General features: G+C 42.8%; 1 protein-coding gene across 5 annotated transcripts in view; it reads right to left on the bottom strand.

Annotated features, from left to right (window-relative positions):
- The window catches only part of TMEM181 (transmembrane protein 181), a 35,016-nt gene extending 11,540 nt beyond the window's left edge, over positions 1–23,476 (bottom strand). For 2 of the 5 annotated variants that reach the window (XR_014582258.1, XM_083830950.1), the window contains exons 1-9: positions 23,122–23,476; positions 12,289–12,392; positions 8,366–8,421; positions 7,024–7,114; positions 6,282–6,400; positions 5,024–5,140; positions 3,029–3,109; positions 973–1,072; positions 127–257 (exon numbers count right to left, since the gene is read on the bottom strand). Coding sequence is in view for 3 of the 5 variants with exons in the window: in XM_083830950.1 (XP_083687076.1) it covers positions 127–257; positions 973–1,072; positions 3,029–3,109; positions 5,024–5,140; positions 6,282–6,400; positions 7,024–7,114; positions 8,366–8,421; positions 12,289–12,392; positions 23,122–23,252 (930 nt within the window). In the remaining 2 variants the exon portion in view is untranslated. Of the gene's footprint in view, positions 1–126; positions 258–972; positions 1,073–3,028; positions 3,110–5,023; positions 5,141–6,281; positions 6,401–7,023; positions 7,115–8,365; positions 8,422–12,288; positions 12,393–12,788; positions 13,291–17,728; positions 17,874–23,121 lie in introns of those variants that run through there. The other 3 variants (XR_014582259.1, XM_083830952.1, XM_083830951.1) reach the window with 3 other exon arrangements.
- Positions 23,477–26,363: the final 2,887 nt, after the last annotated feature.

A 26,363-nucleotide genomic window follows, 5' to 3' on the forward strand; every position in this document is an offset into this window, starting at 1 on the left:
GTACTTTGAAATTAGAATGTCACTTTTTTTCCTTAAAATTGGTTTTACATTTGTCACTTTTTGAGAGAACTGAACAAACACAAGTACTGTCTTCTCAATAAGTAGTAGATACTGTTACACCCCTACCTGTACTCTTATACCATGGTAGACACAAAGCCAGAACAACAACAATGCGCACAGAAACAGCGACTGGAATAGATCATCAAGCATTCCAGGAAACCAACTGTTCACCAGAAAAGAAAGGGGAAAAAATGGATCTGTAATAAAGTAAGAAAAAAAAGGTGAAACAGAAGTGAAAAAGCACACGCTTTGTATTATTTAAAGTAGAATCCATCTTCAGAGGAAAGAGATTAAAAAAAAAAACCACAGATTTTACAAATTACACCAGTAAATGAAGTTGAAGTCTGCTGTATCTTAAAGTAATTTGCAAAGGAAATGGTGTCTCCAGCAGCAATAGTCTATACTGTAAAACTAGTCTAAAATAGTTGCCTACATTTCTAGAATATTTCATGTTTTATAAGACCTTCTGCTAAGCCACTGTTCTTGGGGATAAACTAAAAATTACCACAGAATGACTGAAAGGCAAATATTCTTTGGTACTGATAGAAGTCCTAGAATTTGATGTACAAGACCAAAAGCAACTTCCATTTTTAAATAAAGCGTGCATATCTGAAAAATAAAGAAGTAAGGCTTGTAAGTGCAGTTTCTGTATTTGCCTGATATGTGGAAGGTTCATTATGGTTGCAGCCTTCTATTCCAATCAGTTTTAAACAAATAGAGTTGACACTCACAGGAATGAAAATAATGAAATCTACCTATTGATTATGCCCTTAAATTTGATACACTTAAAAAGGGTTGCTTTTTATAAATGAGCTTTCTGAAGCCTTGCAAGTTCAAGGCCAAACAGCCTTGTCTCTCTTTCTTTCATTTATTTATTAAAGAGCTTTTATAAAAATTCCAGGACACAACTACCGTTGTAAAGAAGGAGGAGAGGAAGGAGGATGGACATCCATTTCTGTTCAATACCCCAGTCTCTCATGGAGAATTTTCGTAGAGAATGTGCAAACAGACACTATAAAACAAACAAAACCCCACACTCTTACAAGGAAGGAAAATAGCTTTAATGGTTTTATCACAGTAAAGAGATACTATAGCACATTGCAAACACTATTTCACAAGTTCTGACACTGTTAACAGTAAAAGAAGAGCCACATCTCCTAGCTTCTACTTCTGCATCAATTTTGCTGGCTTAACCCAATGCAAACTACTCTACAGCAAATTGAAAAGGAAACCAGCCACTAAATACTGGTCACACACTATGAACAACTTCCACTTAATTAAACTCACCCATTAAAAAAATTCAGATACTATACTAACATTCACAGTTGCTCAGTGAGTGATATCACATATGTGAATGAAATGCTGTGCAAGTATTAAGTGCTTCAGTACTCTTACTATGAGAATTCTGCATTTTAGTTGTCTATGTTGTTTATTCTCCCCAAAACACTTCTATTCCAGGGGCAAAACTAGGAGAAGATAGATAATCTAAATCGCAGTGTAATTTAGGTTTGTAAGGGACCTCTGCAGGTCTCTGGTCCACCCTCCCACTCAAGGCAGTGACAACTCTGACGTTAGATGAAGGTTTATGGAGTTAAATCGATCTGGCGACTGGTCACGAGTGGTGTTCCCCAGGGGTCGGTGTTGGGGCCATCCTCTTTAATATGTTTATTGATGACTTGGATGAGGGAATTGAGTGCATCCTCAGTAAGTTCACAGATGACACCAAGTTGTGGCGAAGTGTCTATCTGCCGGAGGGTAGGAAGGCCCTGCAGAGAGTCCTGGACAGGATGGGTCGATGGGCAGAGGCCAATGGGATGAGGTTCAACATGGCTAAGTGCCGGGTTCTGCACTGTGGCCACAACAACCCCATGCAGCGCTACAGGCCTGGGGCAGAGTGGCTGGAAAGCTGTGCAGAGGAAAAGGATCTGAGGGCGTTGGTCAACGCTTGCCTGAACATGAGCCAGCAGTGTGCCCAGGTGACCAAGAAGGCCAGTGGCATCCTGGCTTGTATCAGGAATAGTGCAGCCAGCAGGAGCAGGGAGGTGATCGTCCCCCTGTACTCAGCTCTGGTAAGGCCGCACCTTGAGTACTGTGTTCAGCTTTGGGCCCCTCACTACAAGAAGGACACGGAGCATGTCCAGAGAAGGGCAACGAGGCTGGTGAAGGGCCTGGAACACAAGTCCTGTGAGGAGTGGCTGAGGGAACTGGGGTTGTTTGGTCTGGAGAAGAGGAGGCTCAGGGGAGACCTCATTGCTCTCTACAACTACCTGAAAGGAAGGTGTGGGGAGCTGGGGGTCGGCCTCTTCTCACAGATACCTAGTGACAGGACTAGAGGGAATGGCCTCAAGTTGCGTCAGGGGAGGTTTAGGTTGGAAATAAGGAGACATTTCTTCTCAGAAAGAGTGGTCAGGCATTGGGACGGGTTGCCCAGGGAGGTGGTGGAGTCACCGTCCCTGGGGGTGTTTAAGGAATGGTTGGACGTGGTGCTTAGGGACATGGTTTAGTGGGTGGCATTGGTGGTAGGGGGATGGTTGGACCAGATGATCTAGGAGGTCTTTTCCAATCCTAATGATTCTATGATAAGGTCATATTCAACTGAGTTTTGCCCATTTTCAAAGACAGTGAGCCAACACACACTCTGGACATCCTATTCTAATGCCTGAGCCCACCTGCACTGCCAATTTTTTTTTTTCTAGCATCTAATCATAATTTCAGTTATTTGAACAAAATTCTGTCTCAAATTTAAAATCAGAGTTTAAAAAAAAAAAAAAACAAGCTTTCCCCATTTATTCGATTTTCTTCATGCCCCTTCAATGCCACTTATAAAACCATAGAAACATTTTTAACACCCCTTCAGCAGTATCTCAACTATACTGCCTGGGGCTAAGTTACTAAACACAGCACTACAGTGCAGCATTTACCAGCTGCCTACATAATATACTCCAAAATAACTAAAAGAAAATCTTACCGTGACCATAAAAGTAAGAACTACAAAAACAAATCGGAACCAGATTTCTACTTGTGAAAAAGTTGGATTGTAGGTCTTCCACTACAAGAAAACAAAAGAAAAATAGTTTAACATATTAAGAGGATTCACACAACATCAATAATTAACACATTTTGCAGTTACTGAAAAGTCTTTTGTCTTTTCAAAATTTGAAGGTATAACCAAATTCCACCATGTCACTATGGAAAGACAAAGATAAATTCATACCCATTTTCTTCCAAGTTAAAGCTTTCTCTGAATAAGAATGAAAAAAAAAAGGGACTAGCCAATGAAAAGATAACCAACATAACCAAAGCAGCCTAGCATCTTTGCTTCTCTTTTACCCTGCCACTTTGTAACACACTCATTGTGCTGTCATATCTTAATGCACTTCTCAGATCAAAAAGGATGTTCTTTATTGACTTCTGTTTCATATTCAGAGTTTGAACTCCAACAATTGAATAAATCCAGTGTGTTCTTCTTTATTACCAAGGTCAAATGCATAAATTGATTATGAAGATGATGATAAGGTACAGTTGTACTTCCCGTAATGAGTCTGTGTTCTTAAAGCTTACTTAAATCTTCCGTTTCACTGAAAATAGAGTAAGGGAAGATTAAATGAGCCAACCAGAAGTGAAGAACTTTTTCACGGGTTAAACAGCAAAAGGTCCTTTAGTCCTCTAATTATTCTGAGGCAGAGATATTAATTATAACATGTCAGTTTGCATAAGCTCTGTTCTGTTGACAGATTATGTTATACCTGGCATGCTTCTCTTTTGAAACCACTTGTGTAATGCACATGCTCTGCCCATCTGACAAGAAGCTTTACCTTTCAATTGATTTAGTCTGTCAGCCTCTGTTTTGTCTTTTTAAATTGCAAATGCAGAATGAAAATTTGATGTCGAGAATCCTGATATACAAAAGGAAATCAATTATTTCAACTGGGATCAACATAAACCACTGTACTAATGAAATAAATTGATAATTTTTCTTGCTGTGGGAAAGTAGAGTTTTTTGAATTAGGTTTTTGGTTTTGTGTGCAAGTCTACCTTAAAGGAAACCTGCAAAGCAAGATGATAAACCATACAACTATAAATGCCCCAACACTTCATCCTGCTTGAATCTGGAGCAAAGCAAAGAGCTTGTGAGATTGCTTTCAACCCTCGGCTTATTTTTAATGATGCACTTTACAAATTGGAGCATTTCAAATATCAATATTCAGGAAGCTCACTTAGTATGTAAAAACACTTTTGCTTTACAGTAGCTTTTGCTTGCCGCCTGCCTACTCTGAGACACACAATGTTATATACAGGTAGAATACAACACAATAACCTGTACAGTAAGTTCAGTTTAGTTTCATTTGTTCCTAATGCAAATGTTTCTAAACTTTTTGGAGTCACTCAACACACACTGATGAGTTTAACTGTTTCACAAGCAACCTTTACCACTATGAACTGAGCTAGATGTTCCACTAGGGATTGCCTGCTTATTTTAACTAAATAAACATTTTTCCCTTCCTCTTAAGCACAGACAAAAAAAACTTCTTCATTTGAGTCTGTTAAATCTTTCTGGCCCTAGAAAAAGTCTGGAAAAATCTTGTTGATTCAGATAAACCTACTGGAAAGACTGAAAAAGATACCGTGCTGTAGAGAGGCAACATCCCCGTAGGGAACTGCAGAAAACTGGAATTTCTAGTCTAGCTTGCCTACTGTTAAATATTTCCCAGGAATTACACTAAAATTATCTGTCCCAGAAAACAGCACTAGAGTTCTGAAAGGAAAATGTTTCTTTATAAAGAAAAATATTGGATTAGAACATTATTAACAGCGAATGATAAAATAGTTCTGAAATTAGTAGTGACAAAAAGCTTCATTACGATGAAATGAGGTAACTTTTTATTACAGTTAAAGCATGCTTCTACACCATCAGTAATTAAAGTAAGAGATCTCTTTTGCTAGTCTAAAACTTTATACTTACTGTGAAAGTAATATTCTTCACGTACGTTAATTTATTTAGATCTTCAAAGCTAACAAATATGTTGTACTGAGTGTAGTTCAGGTAGCCAAGGTGAGCAACAATGATTTCACTGCATTTCTGTGAACACATACAACGAAGAATAATATGTAAAAGCCTTCAATTTGTTCTGCAATATTTACCAGTAGCATAGGCTGGACAATTTGTTTCTGAATAGGCAAACATAAATGATGTTTATAATGTGTCTTACCAAACTTGATCAGTCAAAGTAAGATTTAAACAAGACCCGCAGATAAAAATTCCTCGAAAGATAACAGATATCAGTTTCTTCTTTCTTTGTCAGAAGAAACTGATAAAGTGAGTCAGCAGGATCAAAAGTGGAACTGATAAACAAGCTTTTGACTAAAGCTGGTGAAAGAAACTGCCTGCAGCACCAGGGAGGATTTGAATAACTGTCAGTCAAGGTCTAGGTCACTGAACTGTGAGATGTGGCAATCTTGTACTAACTTATTTATAAAGGTTAGCAGGAAGAAAGAGAAAACCCAAACATACTGCTCTCTTGTCTGCGTGCAACTAAATCTGTGTTCTTTAATTTCTGATGACTTCCGCCTGTGCATACACACACACACTCACATACACACAAATTTGATTTACACTTTACACTTATCACAAAAAAACTTCAGCTCTTCCCTTCCTAAAGGATTCAAATATGGCAAGTTGTTTCCAATGTCTCTAAACTCAAAACTAACAGTTAAAATTACAGTAGAAAATGAAAATCCTCAACATTTCTTCTCAGGTGGAAAGAAAATTGTTTTTTTCCAAGACACAAATGCTAGCTGATTTAAAGCAGTCTCTGTGCTAGGCAGTGGACATGAATTTCTCTCTCCCCTGGAGCCCTATACCCAATCTTCTAATCAAATATTCCTTTTTACAGTATTGCTAATCTGTTGAAGTGTCCAAGCAGCACGCACTGCTTCATTGGCAGAAGAGCTGCACTAACAAGAAAGAGGGGTCTTTTAGAGGTAATAGACACAAACCACAGAAGGAAACAAACAGGGAAAAAAAAAAAGATGGATAGACAGATAGATATCTTGCTTAGCATGGCTAGCTAGGTTGCAACTGCAAATGAAACCCTAATCCAGAGTCTTTCCTGAGATGCGCTTAAAAGACACTTCTTCTCATTGACAACATAATGTAGCATGCACACAGATAATTAAAACAAGAAGTACTGCATCAGAATTTTCTTCAAGCAGGCACATACTTGTGCACAGCTGAGTAACCTTGTCCGGTTGTGAACTTGATTATTAACATATGGCGTACTTCCATCCTTCACCACTCCGAGTACTTTCACTGTCATTGTAACATTTCTTTTGAGTGATACTGTAATTAAAAAAAAAATAAAAGGTTAAGCTATTGTCACATGCAGAAGTATGAACTCAAAAAGAGTTCCAAATAAAATTTAAAATACGTACGATATCCAAAGATTACTTGGTTATACCTTACAGGAGTAAGGTTCTATTATATTAATTAATAATAACAACAAAATACACCAACCTTTTCATTATGTATTTAGGCAGTAAGTCACAAATGCCCTGTACTGAATCTTAACAAATTAAAGAATTCCTGATTACATTATTGCTCGTGCATTTACAGGGAAGCTTTACTGTGCAATTCATATCATTAAAAACAATAATTATATGTATGTATATATATGTAATCCCCCCCATAATGAAGAAACAGACACACATTCTCTACATACTACTGTTTTCACAGAAATAACAATCAACCTATCCCATAAAACTGTTGCATCCAGTTCTCAAGATTAGTTCAGGCCATGCCTTTACTGAGGACAAGGGGTGAAGGGGAAGAGACTGTGTCAGGAAAAAACCATTAACAGCCATGAAGCAACAGGATCACATATGTGGCAGATGAAATTAAGGAAATTATAGTATACAAAAGTAGGTTGTTATAACAGTTTCTTTAAAACTAGGTAAGATTCTCACCATCATGCTGATCCAATTCAACTACACAGGTCAGCCACAGTTGCTGGTTGTAAGTAGATAATGGTGGTGAACTTAAATTAAAAGGCTTTAGCTGTAAAACAAAACAAAACAAAACAACACCATAGGGTTATCACCAGTCATTATTCTGTTACAAGATGCATCTGCACTAATAATGATAGAAGGTATGTTAGTGTCAATATTTTTGGGAATAGATTTAATATATGCTGTGTGGACAGTATGAGAAGCACCCCAAATATAAGTCTTCCAGAGAAGTAGCTAAAGCAGCATATGTATTTTGACCAGCAAAATAAAAAGTAAGGCATGAGTACTTAAAGCACATAAAAGCATCAGCAATAAAAACAGTTGAGATATGAAAGTCAAAAACCTAAGACTTAGCCTGAAAAGAGTATATTTCTAGCACTTTACATCGAGTGAGATTTGTGACACCCCCCCACCCCCATCTGCTACAAAGTTGAAACGGTTTGAAGCTTAAGTATGAAAAAACAACTATTTTTCCATTAGGTTTTCTAGAATTCCAGTCAAAAGCATGGGAGATATGGTTAACGGATAAAATCTACATGCAGGAAAGCCTTTTTTTGATATAATACATATATTATATATATTATTATTATTTTAAAATCCACCCATAGCACAGTACCAATTCAAACATAGATAGGTGACTTATGGAACAACAAAAAAACCCCACAAGTTTACACAACTATACTTGAATTTATTAATTTATTAGTGCCTTTACAAAAAATGAGCTAGAAAGAAATAAAGACAGAGAAACTGAGAATCAGAAAATGAAAGCTTAATATACATGTTTTCAAGAGAATGAATGCAAAGGTTCATCGTAGGAAGCCAGATCGTACTGTCTTGATCACTTGACACTGAACAATTAAAAAAGAAGAAACATTCCTTCCCAGCTGATAGAAAGGGTAAATCAGAGGAGAATTATCACTATTTGTCACTCAGAACACTCTTTTTCTGTTTCTGTTCTCAATTTCTCCTTTTGGATCCTTACAAGAAGCTCCAGTATGAGCTCACCAGGGAATCCTATCAAGACTTGAAGAAACATCATCCTGTCATAAAATTCTCTACCTTACCTGCTCAAAAAGTAACAGGCTAGAAAATGTTGCTGGGTCACTCATGAAGTAATGCAGTGGTAATAAAAACACTGCGTGATCAGTTTCAATCTGGAAAGCATCATGTGGCCAAGAAGCTTTCTAGTAAAAATCTAACTAGTAAAAATAATGAGGCTAGGGGCAAGGGGATTTTTAACATTACTGATACCAAGTAAAGCCATTCGCATAATAATCCAGCGCTATTTATCTATTCTTACCTTTAGGCTGTTATTTAAGTCAGTTCTTGCTACAGAAGTTTCAATTACATTAGGACCTGCAAAATATTTAAAAAGGAAGACAATAATATTAAAGTAATAATATAAATACAGGATTTCAAAACACTGTACTAAATACCTCCCTGTAAAGCAGGTAAATAGTATCCCACTTTGCAGATGTTTAAACTGAAGGGTAAATCACTTAGGTTTCTCAATAGCATTAATAAACTTGGCCTGAAAGTTTTCCACCACCAACTTCCTTTAAGGAAGCTCATTCCCAAGCATGATTTAATAATATGTAAATTATTAAAGAAGCTAGCTAAGTATCAGTGGCACTGTTATTAGAACAACTTGAAGCTCTATCAAGGGCTACCAAAAGATTTGAAAAAACAGCTTAATTGCATTTAACTCCCCAGTTTTTATGGCCAAACTGCTACCATTATGTGATTTACTTAGAGGAGGATCATGTCCACATTGCATTGTACCCATGACTGGGACACCTTGGCAAACACATCCCATTGTATTTGACTACATGATGACAATGCCTTTTTATGTACGTACCACATACTTAAGTGTAGAATCAAATAACAGTACTTTTTTAGCTTGTGCTGGATGTTCAGCACATTGGTTTGTTCAAGCAAAGTTACCCGCAGGTCCGTTTAGAAACAGCGCTCAGACTACACAGATTGGGACCCTTCCTTTCTATAGGAACCTGGGGCTATAATATATTGCATTTATTTGCAATTTTTAAAATCACATAACTGCATATAAGTGTAATTGCATAGAGGTTCTAGAACCAATTTCTCCTAAAACACACAAGCCATTCAAGCAATGGAGTTTCACGTCCAATTGTAGCAGATGTCCAGCTCACTCCCCCAGACTCCTGCTCTCAGGTCAACCACTCCTCCAGTCGTTCCAGACACAGACACACACACATAACATGTACTGATCAACTGCATCTGCCCACTCACGCCCTGCCCCCAGATCTGTATGCACTAAATGGGGAAACCACAAGGCCTTACTTTATTTTAGAAGAAACCTCCAGAGGCTGTCTAGTCCTACCTCCTGCTCAAAACAAGTGTAATTAGATCACATTGCTCGGAGTCACATCTAGACGAGTCTTGAAAACCCCCAAGGACAGAGACTCCCAGAACCTCTCTGGGCAACCTGTTCCAGTATTCAAGCACTTTTACAGTAAAAATATTTTTTTTCCTAATATCTAACTGGAATTTCACACATTCCAGTTTGCATCTGTTGCCTCTCTCCCTGTCACCATGGACCTATGAGAAGAGTCTAATCCCATCTTTTCTGTCTCCTCTGATATGGTAAGTAAGTCTCCCCTTAGCCTTCTTAAGTATGCAAGAATACACAGTGCTAGGGAGAAGAGGAAAAGATAATCAGGGAAGCATATGGACATACTACACAAAAGGACTAACATGGAAAAATCAAGGGGAATAGTAGGAAAAGGTCTGCAGCTATATACTGGGGTGTGAACAAACAGAGTAGATGTATAGCAAGTAGGGACACAGGCAAGACTTGTATAAGTGCATTTGGGTCACCCTAAAGGCTCCCCAGTCACATATTTCCCTATCCAAATGGTCTCTCCCTTATCTGCTTGGTCTGGGGATTTACTGTAAGTTATTAATCCTTAAAACATGCTGTTTCAGTTATAAACTTAGTATTACAATATTTTGTAAGAAAAACAGTTTTTCACAAAGACCATGGACTTCAAAGTTGGTACAGAGGGAGAACAGAAAAGAAGGGTTTATGAGTGACGTAGGCTCGTTTTGGGGGTAAGTATTATTTTAGGTTAGCTGTCATGACAGCTCTAAACATTCAGCATTGCTTGAGCTTCTATAACCACTAACTACAGTATTAACCACCTTACCAGACTTTAAATGGAAAAATGACATACTCATCCTATCACATTCAAAGCTTCATACTACACCTTCAGCTCAACTTCACTAACAGACACCTGCTACAAAGTCAGTTCTGAGTTACTGAACTTTTCAGTTCTCAAGTACATACAAAGTGCTTGGACAGCTTTTTGGAAAGTATTTTTGTTTTGAAACGCATAATTGTAGTTCAGTAAGTGCTCGAAGTTGATAAATCATCTTATTTCAGTAACTGTTAACAAAAACAATAGAATGAACTTTTTTTTTTTAAACCAAAAGATATGAAAAGATACTGGAGTACAGAGATCGTAATCACGGTTTTCAAGAACAGCAACCAAAACAGCAAGGAGGTTCTGCTGCCATAACTGCTGCTCCTTTAGCAAGCAATACACTAAATCTTTCTAAAGCAACTGACTAAAAAGATGCTGTGGTCTTACTAAAAAACAAAAACATACACACACACACAGAGAAAAGATTAAACTATATTGTTATTGCTTTCCTTGTAGTCTTGCTAAGTTAACAGAATCCTATCTGAAAGCAGGCAATCACTCTGAGGTGGGGAACATGAAAACTGCAAAGGTACAGAAAATGAGTTCTGTACTCATCTCACCCCAAAGATGACAAAGACACATTAGGAAAAGGGAAGGAGAACAAGTATAAGTTGGGAAAAAAACAAATCTGCATCTGTCTTGGGTTACAAGAACCGAAGAGCAACAGTTACCTCAGATTAAGCTATCTTCTTTACTCAGATGAGTAGTAAGACTTCTGCTACTCTTCCCAAGTTGCAGATAGACATGTTGAGTATGGGGAATGGCATATACAGGCATCACAGAAAATATGAATGCATCACCTTTTCACCTTTTCATTTACATAGTGGGTTTGGTGAGTTTTACTCACTCTGTGCCCTTTGAAGAGTGAATACTCTATTGTTCGTGCCCCTCCCTCTGTTCACAGCAAGCATGAAATTGTCAACAAAAGCCACTAAAAATCATTGCAGTTTAAGCATTCACTCAATGGTTCTCCTCCCAAGGTAAACACTTTTCTTTTAAAAATAACTAAATTATTATAATGAACTGCGTCCATGCTTTGTCGACAAAGCCATCCAGCAAACCAACCTCACAGGGACAGGAATTCCTCAACCATTCCAGCTCCTGAAGGGAATCGCAGGCAAGTCCTGGAACCCCAGCACTGTGCAGATGACCGAGCATTGCTTACAGCAGCCAAGTCCTCCCCAGTTTGGGGGACTTGATAAAATTCTTAAATGGTTGTTAAATGGGGTCAGGTTGCTTAAAGAGTGCAACCGGTCCCTCCCTTTCCCTCTCCCTGTCTGCTGTTTAACTTCTGTGTTGAAGCTATCCCGATAGCAGAGTGTTAGCATGCTAAAATTTCAGTGATAGTATGCAGACTCCTCTTCCAAGTATATTTTAGACCCGGAAAAGTTCTCTGACATGAAATGTCAGACTTCCAGAAGTATCGCTGATATCCAGGACAAGATCCAGCCACTAAGTGCTCAGCCTCCTAGATCTTATCATGACTCCCACAGAGGTTTTTGGAATTAGGGACCTGAGTTCATGTGTTCAACAAAAGAAGTTCGTACTATTACATTACTAAAATATAAATATTTTTAATTTCTGTTGCACTTATACCTCCAAAATTTAGAAGACTTTATAGTTATGACCTTCTCTCAAAGGAAATCCAGTATTAGCACCATTATTTTACAGACTAAAATGTAAATAAGAAAATTAATGTAGTACTCAGCTGAAAAATTGTTACAAAGATTTTGTTTTGTTTTGTTTTTCTTTCTGACTCCCCCTGCAAAGCAGTTGCAAATACCTAATCTGTGTAGGCAGTAAGTACCCCTATGAAAAAAAGGGTGACATACAAAACACCTCCCCCTCCCCGTAAAAAGTAATATTTCCTCAGATACCTCAAGGGCAGTAAGCTCACTAGCATTTACACACCTCTGTAAATATCAACACATGTAGATAAAGCATGCAAAAACTTAATGTTTTAAAAAGGCAACATTCTTACCTGCTATTCCTATGAAGACTGTCAAACCAAAACAGATAAAGAATACTACAAAGACGAGGACAAAATGTCTTTTGGATAGTGTATATAACCGCATCGGTGCCAACCTACAGGAAGCAGAAGAAAGCACAGAATTAGCTGTCAGTCATATTTCTAAAGAAAAAAAAAATCCCATTCACTATCCATTCCTCCAGAAAGAAAATTAGATCAATCTCTGTGGTAACATGTAACACTAAGAAAACACATTAACGCTACTAGGGATTATCAGACATATGTAGGGGCACGCATACCCGCATCGTGAAGCAGATTCATTTTGCACATTTTTTTTAACACTAGGATGCTCTATTTTCCTAAGACTTGAGTAAGAAAGGATTTCTTAACTCACAGGGAGAAAAAGTCAATTTTTTTAGTTCATAAATTAATCATTTAAACATCCAAAATACCATGTTTGCCACAATGCCAGCTTAACATAAAAGGATCAATATCACTAACAACCCGCTTACCTGCACAGGATCTTGTGATCCAACATTTAGTTTTGAGCTGTGCCAGAACTGAGCTATGGCATAGTTAATTTTCTGCTGCTATAGCAGTCGGTATAGAAAGCTGCCCTGTTTATACAGGAAAGGTGTAGGATTTAGGATCAGCGAGGGTGGAGAGTTGTTGTTTTCTAATAAAGCTGTAGGAGCGATACACGACTGCACCATCATGGAAAGAAGTGAAAGCATTAAGACGAAGCACAGTGATCAGCTTGGGATAAAATTTCTTTTCACCATCTGACAGTGGTGTTCGTGCTGGTCAACCAGATTAATGAAGAAATAAATGCATTAAAAGCGGTGGCATCCTTTCCAAAAGCCCATCCCAAATTCTGGGAGCAGGTACCCCGGCCCTGCACACCTGGGAACATGCAAGGCAAGCAATTAATTCACTTTTAACCAGTAAAAGCATGTAACCATTTAGGCTGGCAAAGACCTCTAAGATTATCAGGTCCAACTGTTAGCCTAGCACTGCCAAGCCTACCACAAAACCATGCCCCTAAGCACCACATCCACACATCCTTTACACTTCCAGGTATATACCTCCTCTTTTATACCTTCAGGGATGGTGACTCAACCACTTCCCTAGGCAGCCTGTTCCAACGCTTCACAACCTTTTTCATGAAGAATTGTCTCCTAATATCTAACCTAAACCTCCCCTGGTGCAACTTGAGGCCATTCCCTCTCATCCTATCACTTGTTGCTTGGGAGAACAGACTGATACCAACCTCACCACAACCTCCTTTCAAGTAGTTGTAGAGCATGTGACCATGCTCAGGTCTCCCCTGAGCCTCCTCTTCTCCAGACCAAACACCCCCAGCTCCCTCAGCCGCTCCTCACAGGACTTGTGCTCCAGGTCCTTTACCAGCCTCGTTGCCCTTCTCTGGACACACTCCAGGGCCTCGATGTCCTTCTTGTAGTGAGGGGCCCAAAGCTGAACACACTGCTCAAGGTGCGGCCTCACCAGAGCTGAGTACAGGGGAATGATTCCCTCCCTGGTCCTGCTGGCTGCACTACTCCTGATACAAGCCAGGATGCCATTGGCCTTCTTGGCCACTTGGGCACACTGCTTGCTCACGTTCAGCCAGCTATCAACCAACACCCCCAGGGCCCCTTCTGCTGGGCAGCTTTCCTGCTGAGAAATGATGGAAAGCATCCTGGTGAGCACTTCCAGCAGCTCCCTCCATACCCTCAGGTGGATCCCATCTGGCCCCACGGACGTGTGTACCTCTACACGGAGCAGTAGGTCACTAACCATTTCCCCGTGGATTATGAGGGCTTCATTCTGCTCCCCATCCCTATCTACCACCTCAGGGGGCTGAGTACCCAGACAACAACTGGTCTTGCTGCTAAAGACCAAGGCAAAGAAGGCATTAAGTTCCTCAGCCTTTCCCTCATCTAGTCACTGTCTCCCCCCACATCCAACAAAGGACTGAGATTCTCCTCAGTCCTCCTTTTCCTGTTCATGTATTTATAGAAGCATGCTTTATTGGCTTTAATGGCAGCAGCCAGATTAAGTTCCAGATGTGCTTTGGAGCTTCTGATTTGGTCCCTGCACAGCCTCACATCATCTTTGTAGTCCTCCTGAGCACCCTGCCCTTCTTCTAAAGGTTATAAACTCTCTTTTTCTTCCCAATCTCTAGCCACAGCATTCTGTTCAGCCAGGCCAGCCTTCTTGCCTGCCGGCTCATCTTTCGGCACATGGGGTCAGCCTGCTCCTCTGCCTTAAGGATTTCCTTCTTGAAGAGTGCCCAGCCTTCCTGGACTCCTTTGCCCTTCAGGACTGCCTCACAAGGGACTGGGATTATTAATAATAATCTAAATGTTATTTAAGAATCACTGCAGTCTCTCCCAATGAGTTGCTACAGAACAAATGACATTTTTTCTGTATGGTAAAGCGTAAAGGATTCAAACCGCAACTTAGCTCACCAAGGTGGTGGGGAAATGAAAGGGGGAAAAAAAAGAAAACACCACCCTCAGAAGTAATTTCCTATTCATAATTTTTCACTGGTCCCTTCAGTTCCATAGATGACCCGGTACTCCTCATCTACAAAGACGACACATATGGGGTATTCTCTTGAGACACACAAATACTAATCTAAACAAGAAAATGCCTGGTATATAAAAATCATATAAAAATGTTGACATGCCTAAATCAAATGTAAGGGTTTGAGTGGATACCAAATCTTTCACGGAAGAGCAACCACTGGGGACTATTCAACACACAGAAACCAGGTCTGAAATTGGAAAGCCCCTGGGTTGATAACAGCTGAAGACAGGAGTCTCATAACATATATGCAGGGAAGGGTCGCATAAGCTCATGCATATCTTAACAGCTTACATCTGGGAACAAGCTTAACAGCTACAGTCTGGTGCAGGATACTTTTGACTTGCTAAGCACATTTTTGGTTCTCTTCATGAGCTTCCTGCTTCCCAAGTTTTTGCAGAGAGGTGTATAACGTGAACACGAAAAGCAGCTTCATCTCCACAGTCCTTATGGGAAAGCCGCCAGAGCTCACTCAGCCAACACTCACAGCTATCAGCAGGTATTGCCTTGGCTTACTCTTGCACCAGAGCACAAATCTGCTCACAGTCTTTCAAAGAAGCGCGTTCCAGACATTGGCTCGTTCTTTATTCCAGCACCTTTGGACCTAGCGGTCAAGAAGGGTATGAATACACATGAAGAACAGGCGTGCTGACACTTTACAAGGAGAGGAGACCAGACAGAGTATGGACACGCTGTGCTTTTTTCTCTCGTCTTTCATATGGGTACTCTTAAAGTCCCATTTCAGCAACTGAGTGTATGTGCTATTTCACAGGTCAAGAAGGCTGCATAGATCTGTCCAGAAGACTTTAAATGGCAGAAGATCAGGATAAGAAGAAAAAGGAGAAAAACAAACAAACAAAAAAAAACAACAAGAAGATGAAATAGCTCATGTGAGAAAAAGCACATTTCTTGAAGCAATCCACGTAAGGATTTTGTAAAAAGAGGTTAAGATACATACTGAAAAGTATGCGCAGGGTTTGCTCACAGACCTGAGCATGGGGAATTAGAGTTCCTCGGACTCAACTCTTACCCGTCTCAGGCTGTTTTATCAGCAGCTATCAGAATCTGGTGCTGGCATTGTGATACTGCCAGCAATCACAGATTTAATCATAAATCACAAAGTCTATGGCCTTCTAAAGGGGAGGAGCGTTCTTTAAAACTTCACTCTGTGGGATCTTGTAACAGAAGACTTTCGGCTCTTTGAAAGAAATCCGTTGATTTCTGGCCCTTAAAGTTTGAAAATAAGAATTTCTAGAGGCGCAAGAGCCAAACACAAGATATGTGAAACACAAAAGGCAAGCTATTCGTATTTTATTTCCTCATTTCTCACAACTGAGTGCAATGTTTGAGCAAGCTGGAAGTACCAACTACACATACAAAAATCGCATGCACGCACACCTTCTGAAAAAGCCGTAACTGCCAGCAAGACAGAGTTCAGAAAGGACAGAAGGAAATGAAGTATTAGCAACTGAGAGTCAAGGTTAGAAAGTAAAACCAACAAAAATAGAAAGGGGAACAAGAACAGTAAGTCAGACTGACAGAACATTTCTGTGGGGTTTCAGGTAACTTAAAACTCACTGATAAATATTGACCTATGTCGGATCTGATGGAAACCCTGCACCTGTGAACTATAACCTTATGAGATCAGGTGGGATAACTGCAGAGCCTCATTCCCTAAGCCAGCCTGTGAATCCACGACTGCGCAGCATGCGGCTGGCCAGCAGAACCATACTATGCAGGAAGAATTAGCAGACATAACCGGCTGTGTGACCACGTTGACAGTGGTCCTTCAGAAATGTCTACTGACACAGCAGCAAAGTCTGTTCTGGTGTATTCTCTAAACATTTACGTGTATAACCTCACACACCTCAGAAGCCATTTGCTATGAGGCTAGATCTTAAACTAAGCCGTCAGGTGGTGGCTTAGGCCAAAACATAGCTAAACATCGTGACTTTTACTCACAAAGGCAGCAATGCTGGAACCCAGCAGCTCACACCCCAACATTTCCATCAGTGCTCAGGCGGTACGAGTGCTGCGCCAGAGAACTTTCAGAGACACTTGGTAATAACACCTCACTGTTTTTAGTCACGGCAATCATGTAACAATTTTTCTAAGAGCAAATGAAAGAACTCAGCCAAATCTTAACTGCAGCTATCCTGACAGTAAACAACAATATTTAGTGTTCCTACAGGGTGCTGTATTTTTCATTGTCCCTGCCTGCAATAACAGAACTTCCTTATCACGTTGAAGTATCTCCTTCCAACCTACCGCCAGCTGACATAACAGGCAGATAAAACAATCCTCCTGTGTGTTCGTTGTTCAACATCTGCCTTTTGGAAGGAGGTTATACAAAATTTATGAGTATACATAAACGTGAGTGGATGATTCCCCACCAACTGCTTGTCTTTTTTTAACATCTGAAAGGCCTAAAAGATGAAACATTTGAGAGGCATCGATGGGAAAAGCTAAAAAAGAAGCCTCGTTTTGGAAGCAGTTGTTCAGAGCACGGAAGATGCTTTCAGCCCAGCCAAGGCAGCCTAAAGCCCAAGACGAGCTGCCCAGGTGTCTGCAGATTTGTCAGCCAGCTTTTACGCCCCGTGCTGCGTTTTAAAATACTTCAGGCAGCAAGTCAGTATTTTAAACCGACACTAGTGCCTAACGCTAACTGCAGAAGGGCGGCGAGCAGCGCACAGACGCGCTGTACTCGGACACCTCACACCCTCGGACACCTCCAGCTCCTCTCCTCCCCGGCGGGCCCCCTCCCAGCCCACCCCTTCGATCTAAACGCCGCTACCTGCTACCCACGACCCGCAGCACCCCCTCACGCCGCCCCGTCCCCCCCCCCCCCACCGCCCCCACTCACGGCTCCATGCCGTTGCCGCATGCGCAGTGCGGGCGCCGCCCCCGCCCGCCGGCCGTGCCTCGCGGCGCCTTCCGCCTGCGTCACGCGGCCGCCACGCGGCTGGCCGCCACGTCACCGCCGGCACCGCCGCCGCCGCGGGGCGAAGGGCGACGCTGCGGGGGGGGGGGCGGGGGGGAGGAGGCTACGGCGCGCCCGAGGGGACACGGGGCGGCGGGAGCGCGGCGCCCGCTCCGCGCTACGCAAATGGCGGCCGCTGCGCGCGGGGACACGAGCGGGGGGGCGGTGCGCGGGGCACGCTCCCTAAAAACGTCCTCCCCGCAGCCGGCGATGGGTTTTAGTTTTATATTTTTTTTTTTTTCACGTGGCGCTGCCGAGCCACCGTTTGAAGGGATTGGGTCACCGGTGGCTGTGAGTTGCAGCAGGTAGCCCTCAGCCTGCTTCAGGCGTCTCCAGCAAGTTGTCCCTGGCCAGAAACTGACAGGAAAACATCTACATCTGCGTCTAACGCCTGCATCTGCGGCCGTTTCTGCTGCTCTGGGAAGCCCAGCTGCAGAGTTACGGCTGCTGCCATTTACATACACACGTCTGAGCCATTGCATGGCTGCTCCAATCCCTCTGGCACTCAGTTCTCTCACACACATGTACAAATTTATTCTCCTCATACTCCACCAAAACAAAAATACATTCTTCTCACTGAACAGATAGAAACCTGAGGGAGAGAGAAACCAAGACTTGACAAAAGTCACTTGCAAAGCAGTGTAAGTGGCAGAGCTTGAAATCCAACTTCACTTAGCCATGGGACCGCATTCCTCTTTGCCATCTACCAGCTTCCAAAGAGTTACATTTTAAACGCTTACGTTGCACCCTGTACATTTTGTGAAAATAATGTTACTGGTTTTACAAATTAAACGCTGAGAGGCGAGGCACGGTTTCAGTGGAAGTGCCTGTGAAAACCCTCTCCCTCTAGTCACAGTCTCGCTCTGCTTGGCTCCTCACAAGAACATGCCTCACTCAGAGCCCTGTCTGACCTGCGCTGGGGGGAATTTGTGCAGGAAGTGTCTGCCTCCTTTGTTGTAAAAACTGGAAGTGAACAGTGGATGAGGCTTGAAAGGAAACAGGCTGAATGCTCTCTCAGCCTGGACTCTGTTTTCACTAACCACCTGAACACTTACGCCATCATTTCACGGCCAGTTTATACTCTTTACCTGCAGCACAAGTGACAAAAGAAGAACTCCAGCCTCACTGTAGCTCTTTGACTTTCGCCAGCACAAATGTTTGTGCAGCTGAGTGTTGACCCAGATCATGGAAATGATCCAAGTTGGAAGTCACGCAGAACAAAAAGTGTTCAGCTGGATCAGCAGTTCAGTCACAACAGCTATATGCATATTGGTGGCAGGTGAGGAAGACAGCAGAAATGCGTGACTAGGGAAAGGAGAGCTACGGCTGCTTCTCTCAGTGGCAGAGCCACTTTACGACAACTTAAACCCATCATACGAAGCTGTACTGTTAGTCTGCTCTCTCTGCTGCTGCTTCAAGCCTTTCAGCCCTAGCTGTGTCCTTCACATTGGTGTCTTTCAGGTTCTTCCCCCAGTTGCTGAGACCCAGCAGTTAGCTCTGGAAGAACAAGACAGGTACCAGCTGTGGCTTGAAGCACCTTGAAGGTCCTAGGCTGAAAAGCAGCATGAACCTCCAGGGAATTTGACTGCAATTCTTCAACAAGTTCCCACTGACCCTGACTTGGCTTCTCACAGACGTACACTTTGAAAACTTGTGAAAGAGTTTGTGAAGGTGGAAAGAATTCTGTCCTTATCAGAACAACTCTATCTGGCAAACTTCAAGTCTGTTCTCTGAAGCATGCAGGCACTGGAGTTTCTTTAAGGAAAAAATGAACAGCTTCTCTTTATTGCTGAGTCAAATTATAGTCTGTTCTCCAGCCTTTTCCCAAAAGCAGCAGAACCACCATGCATGAACTTTTCCCAATTGTTTGGAAGGTTAGCTATATTTTAACAAACCAGAAACACTAACAGGAGGTGTTAAGAGGTTAAGAATATCAGTATCATATATAATTACCTCTTCTGTTACTCATATAAGCAACATCAAGCATTAGGTAAAGCTGCAAGTGAAATACTATGTTTCAATAATGTCCTATATATAGTTTTTCTGAGGTAAAAAATGTGATACTATTTGACAGAAGTTCATAATGTATCCCTTATTTAAAACAGGGCAGACTGTAGGTCATTTATCTTAATCTCTGGGTATTATTACTAAACTCCACATCAATGTGGTGCTTCCCTGCATAAGCTGATTGGCCAGTGGGCTACGTTCATTAACCTAGAAATTGTTTTTTCATGAATGCCAAGTTGTTACTTATAGTCGAGAAACTCCGATGTCAGGCCACAATTTGGCCACCCCGTGCTCTCTCCTGTGTATCAGGTAGGCACTTCAATTGCTTGCTTTCCAATCAAAATGTTTTCAGCATGCTGAACTCAACAACGTTAACTAGGGGACAGAGTTATGAAACTCCCAGTGAAATAATTGTCAGCTGATTTCAAGGCTGTACCTTCCAGTAAGCTTTGCATATGATCAAGAGAGAAAAGCGTAGATGTTATATCACCATTGGTAGTAAGCTCATTTGGTACCAATGTTTTACTGAAAATTACTTAACGCCATGAAGGGAATCATTAGCTGCCAGGCCTCCATCACCTTGTCCTGCCCTGCCATCCAGCCCAACAGGCATGCTAGCGGAGGAAAGACCATGCTGGAGTGGGAGGGAGGGACAGCAAGGGACAAAGCGTTCACTGAAGCGGCTTGTTTGGAGCAATTTTTCAGGGGTATGAGTTAGAACAAATCCTGAAGCTGCTGTAATAAATCAAGGGCTGACAGGCTTTGTGGCAGTCCCCAGGACTGACAGGAGAATGTGCCACTTTTCCCTTCTTCTGCCTTCTCTGATCTTATCTACTGCACCAAGCATCTCCTGTTGTATTACAGACTAATCTTAGGCATACTACGTCCAGACCAACCTTGTATTTGGGTCACCAATGAGGTTATTTAGTATCACACCCATTAATCTGTAAACATCTCTTTTACGAAGTGCCATGTCTGCCCAAGGGAACTATTAACCTAGACAGACGGCATTAATCGGTGCGCTGAGACATGGCTGGTCCCGCTCTCCCTGTCCTCTGCCAGACGGCTGGGGAAGCTGACGCTTGTTCACGGGGACGTACACCAGGGGACACAGTTTAGAGACTGCTCTGGGTTATTGGACAGAACAAACTCACTGACATGGCCTCCCCTTCATCTAACAGTGGCATAGTGAGGATGGCCCAGCTTGAGATGGCAGATGAGCCTGTCGCCCTTGGTATCACCCGTGCCCAAGGAACAGGCCGCTCAGAGATGGATGCTGAACCACACGTTAAAGAGCACGGTGCTTTAAGGGAAACCATCACCCAAAAGGTGTCACTGAACTGGGACAGCCTCAGAGCTGAATCAGAAAGGACTCAGCCACCCATGCAGCATGAGCGCTGTCACTTGGGGTAAGAGCTTCATCAGCCGCCTCTGGGCGAGGTCATCTCCTCTCACCCACTCCCTATCACTGCGGATGAGCACTCCCAATGTGTCAGCAGCATGTCTGGGTCAAGCAGAGCTACTGCCCTCCTGTCCCAAAGGGGACAGTTTTGTGTTTTTCCATTTCTGTATCACCTCTGCCCTAAAGCCTTCTGATTTTGAGCTTTCCAGATCCCTGTTGGCACCCCAAGAAGGATGTCCTTACACAACTCAGAAGTGAGACTACAGCAGCCAACTTTTTATTTATCTTTTCTTTTCTGGAAAATATTGATTACTTGCAAGCTAATGCCTTGCCACACCCCCTTGTTCCCTACCACTTACTAGAGATCTCAATTTCCTTAAAGGCAATGGAAAGTGCCAGCTGATGCCAAATGGCTTGCTCACCCAGTGGGAGGGGAGTTAAGACAGCAGTGGAGAGCCACACATTTGTGGACACAGTGTGTGAGAGGAAAAACCATACAGTTTTACTGTCTCTTCACCTTGTTGGTCTGATACAAGATGTTACTTGTTCTTAGTAACCTAATTGCTTCAGACAACTTTAGTAACCTGATTACTCCAGACATCCATCCAGAACGCTAAAGGGAAACACAAGAACAGCAGGTATGCAGTGACAGTATCAATAAACTTATTCCACATTAGGTCAGTTAGGCTAAGGGCCTGGGAATGCAGAGGAGTAGTAGCATGCTGTCTATACCATGAAAAGTTATCTCCTCCCCAAGAGCACAAAATCTCTTGATTACAGCACCTTTCATCCTACAGGTTCTCCAGCTGATACCTCTCGGGACACCCTCACTGAAAGAAGGGCAATCTAGCACTAACTCCACAAGCCCATTTGATTCAGTGGAGTCATGTTTTCTCTGTTCAACACAGAAAGGCCTTCCTTACACACTTGTAGTCATCAAAATGAGTAAATGGGAATCTACGTCAGAGAGCTTGGGTGTTTTCTGGCAACAAGGCTGACCACATGCATTTCCCAGGGCCTCTCGTTTGTTAATCCAAAGCTTATTTCTCCCTTCTTTTCTCATTCTAGTGCCAATATTCATTATTGTACACTCATCATGCCTTGTTGCCTCCCATGACTTCACACGCCATGCTCAGGTACAAGGAGCCCCTGTTCTGACAGGCGGATGGTGGTTGTCTCCGCCAAGCTGCCAGGTGGCGTTTCCAACCTGCCTGACTCTCTGTAGCCTTTGCTACTGAGAAAAACGAGTCAGATTCAATATGCCAGACCACATCCTTCACTGGGGAAAGCAGGCACGGCACACTGAAGTCCAGCGGTGTAAGCAGGAGAACTGGGACGCTGTGCATAAGCACTCTGACACAAGTGTTTATGCTCAGAGTCATGGTAAAATTGAGCTGGAAGGGACCTCGCAGGGGACCTAATCTTTCCTTTTGTCTGAACAGAGTATGCACCACATCTACATCTTTCTTGGTGCGTGGTTATTTGATGAGGCACTATAATTCCTATCCCCTTTAATAGAGAAATGTTATATAACTGCTCATTCCCCAACCTGCATTTGTGTAGCTCCTGGCATTTCTCCCGATTTACACCCTATCTTTCGAGCCCCTTTCTCTGATCCACGTTTCCATTTGATCTCAGCCCTCCGGCATGCCTCGCTTCGTGTCATCTCCAAAGGCCAACACCGTCCATCCACCACCATTAGCGGACACCGGAGACAGAGCCAGGCAGGGGCGATGCACGCACACAGCCCGCCCGTTCGCACCTCAGCCCTTAGCAATGGATCCCCCTGCCCTTCCTCTACCCCTTCCAGCCCCACTTCATGTTTTCTACAGCCACGGCTACCGGTGCCCCCCTTGCCCGCCCGTACCGGTAGTAGCGGTCATCCCTGTAGGGCGTGAGGTCCTCCTTGATCTCCCTGTAGGCCTCCCGCAGCCGCTTGCAGAAGCGCTTGAGCTCGCCGCAGAGCGGGCTGCCGAAGGCGGCGAAATCCGCCTCCATGCCGCCTCAGGCGCCGCGCTCCGCCATGGCGCCGCCCCACCGCCCCTCACGGCGCTGCTCCGCGGCGGGGCCGGCCCCCGAGCGCGGCGGGGCCGCTTCAGCACCGCGGACAGGGCCGGGACGAGCCGGGGAGGTGGCGGGGGCCGCGGGGGGAGGCTGCCGGGGGACGGCCTCTGACGGGGGACGGCCTCCTCCGGCACCCGGCCTCCTCCGGCACCGCCTCCCGCTCCCTTGGGAGGTGGAGGGCCAGTGCCCGTGCCAGGCGTACCCTGTACACATACACGCGTATATACACAGATACTTAATCAAACCCTTCGTTTCTTATCCCCAAACCCTTTGTCTTCTCATTCCCAAATACACCAATTAAAAACATCGATTCCAGCCTTAATGTTCGCCACGAATTGAATTGCCGCCAGCTGTGGCACCCGCACTGCAAATGAAAACATCCTGCTGGCGATCTGGCATTACGTTTTCCAGAGAGTGTAACTATAAAGAGAGAAGCCTACTTTAACGCCCCTCCTGTGGAAATACCATCCCCATTTGGGTTCAGGAAGCTGGATTGGTTTGGTTTTGGTTGGGTTTTGTTTGTTAGTTGGTTTTTGTTTGTTTCAGCCTTGTCCTCGGTCTGTATTTTATCCCAGGCTAACACTACAGCTTGCACCTGTAAGTAGCAGCCCACTTCCATGTCTCACCAATATGCAGGGTGCAAGGCGTCACTTCGGGTGGTGTAAAGGGAGGGGGACAATACGTCTCCCACAGGTGGGGTAGAGAAGGGAAAAATCACCTTTAAATGAGAAATTCTTCTTCCTAACTCTGAACATTTCTAAGCCCGAAAAGACGTAGCAACAGCAAAAGCCACACACCCTGTTAGGCTGGAAACTAGAGGGCTACAAACACCCTTGGGACTGTTCTGGAACAAGCTCCAAAGAGGAGCAAAGAGCCTCGCCGTTCTTAGGGCAGAGCTTGATCAGCCTCCGAAACCACTCTGAAAGCTGGGGAGAGGCCTCAGCAGCTCAGCAGGTCCCTCACACCACACTGTTTTTCTACATTTTACTACTTCTGAGCCCATTACGATACACCTGGCCGATGTCGTCACATAGGTCTTCCCTGGAAGTGTTTATTCCAATGTAAATGTTTCGGTTGTGATTAAGACTAAACCATGTTTTCCCTCAAAGCAAAAATTTAAATTCTTTGTTTTATGTGATGAATATCCTGCTTGCAGATCTCAGGCTCAGAGGTAGGAGTTATCAGTGGGATTTTTAAATATTTACCAAAAGGAGGAAATTAAACATTTAAGGCTTCGTCTGAGTAAAAACACATTCACTGCTGGTAGTTATGCAATTGGTGTAGCAATAGCAAAGTAATAAAAAATATGCGCAAAGATTAAAAACTGATTACCATTTAATTACTTACAGCTAAGTGATCTTTACTGCATTTATTTCTAAAAAAAACACCAAACAAGAAAAAAAAAAAAACAGGGTTTACTTGAAGGCCCAGAGCAGCACCATTACAGAGATGCAATCTAGTCTCCTCCCTGTCGTGCTGAACGTTACCCAGACTGGCTTCAAACCCTGTCTCTCTCCTGCACCATCCTGAGTGCCCTCTGGTGCCAGAGGAGGATATCACAGCCACTGTAGAAACATGACAATTGAGCTGGTAGGTTACTTCCATGGAGAAAGTGTTAGCACTGACCATCTGTTATTAACCTACCAACTTCTGCTACCAAAAACAACAACAACAAAAAATAAATCAAAAATAAATCTAGGCTTATGAATAGCATAACTATGTGAAGACACAAACTAAGTGCATAGTCTCACTGTGGTCCATATTAAACGTTGAAAGACTCTAAGGAGGAAAGGGATTCATTTAGAGTTTCTGAAGGTCAACAATTTGATAAAACAAGCAATATCAAATATCACGCATGTACTAACATGCAAGTCAGATGTTTTCAGTGTATGGCCTCTTCTGCCTGGGGAATGAGCAGACACTGCAGCAGGCAGAGCTGCAGTGGCATGCCTTGTGTAGTCAACAAAACAGCCACAGGCTAAGAACATGAGTGGTTTGGGAAACTCAGCCACTTGAAAGTGATTTTGAGAAAATGATGCAGTAGTTCAGTAGTTACAAATCTGCTCTGCTGCTATTTTTTTTTTTTAAGGGCAGTTCTTGATACACAGTAGCAGCTCCTAGGTACCATTTTTAAGGGAAAAAAGTATGTTTTCCATCTGAGTAATTTCTTCAAAGACATTTCAGTCTTTTTTTTTCCTTTCCTTTTTTTTTCTTTAAATGAGAAAAATATTAAAACATACTTAATATTAGACAGTTGCTTCTATTAAAACAGCCAGTCTATTTTCTTTAGCCAAAGCCTAATGAATGGAACACTTTAATTAGCTGTTCACATACTCATAAACCCTCAGATGCTAACAGATCACGTTGCTACCTTTATTGGTTGTCATTCTTTCCTGTCCAGTACAGTCATGGCACAGAAAAGCATTTGGTTCTGCAGGTAGCATGACTTCAGTAAAAGCAAAGGGAGGTCAAAGTTTCACAGACAGCTTTGATGACAAAATGCAAGAGCAGCCAGCCAAGTACCTGCACAGGGACTCTGAGCAGCACAACCTGCTGGGTGCATTTCAGAGCACCCTAGCACATCTCACCAAGCACAGCAGCGTCTGTGTCAACCTTGTTTGTGTTTTGCTGCTTTTTACAGCACATGATAAGAGAGAGGCAGCATCAAATTGCATTGAGGAACACGCCAATCTAAAGAGGTACCAAGAATCCTGTAAATCTCAGCTAGAAGCTAAATGCCTGGAACTCCATACATCCCCTGGGTGCTCCCAGACTCCAGCGAGGGGGAGGAAAGCCCCAGGAGTCTACGGCTAAGACGTGATCAAACCCAGCATCTGTTCAGTGCAAGCAGCACATCATGTCATGTGGACAGAGTTTATTTTGGAGGTGGAGCTTAACAGAAGTCCCTGGCATAATTTTTCTTTCTGATTCTCCCCCTGAGTATAATTAGCATTTTACAGCATCAGCCACTTGTGTTAGATTTTGACAGTATCTAAACACAAACTTGGCAATCCAAGTAAACGCATCAGGATTATTACTCTTGGC

The sequence above is a fragment of the Anser anser genome, assembly GCF_964211835.1.
Source record: "Anser anser genome assembly, chromosome: 3".
Taxonomy (NCBI): domain Eukaryota; kingdom Metazoa; phylum Chordata; class Aves; order Anseriformes; family Anatidae; genus Anser; species Anser anser.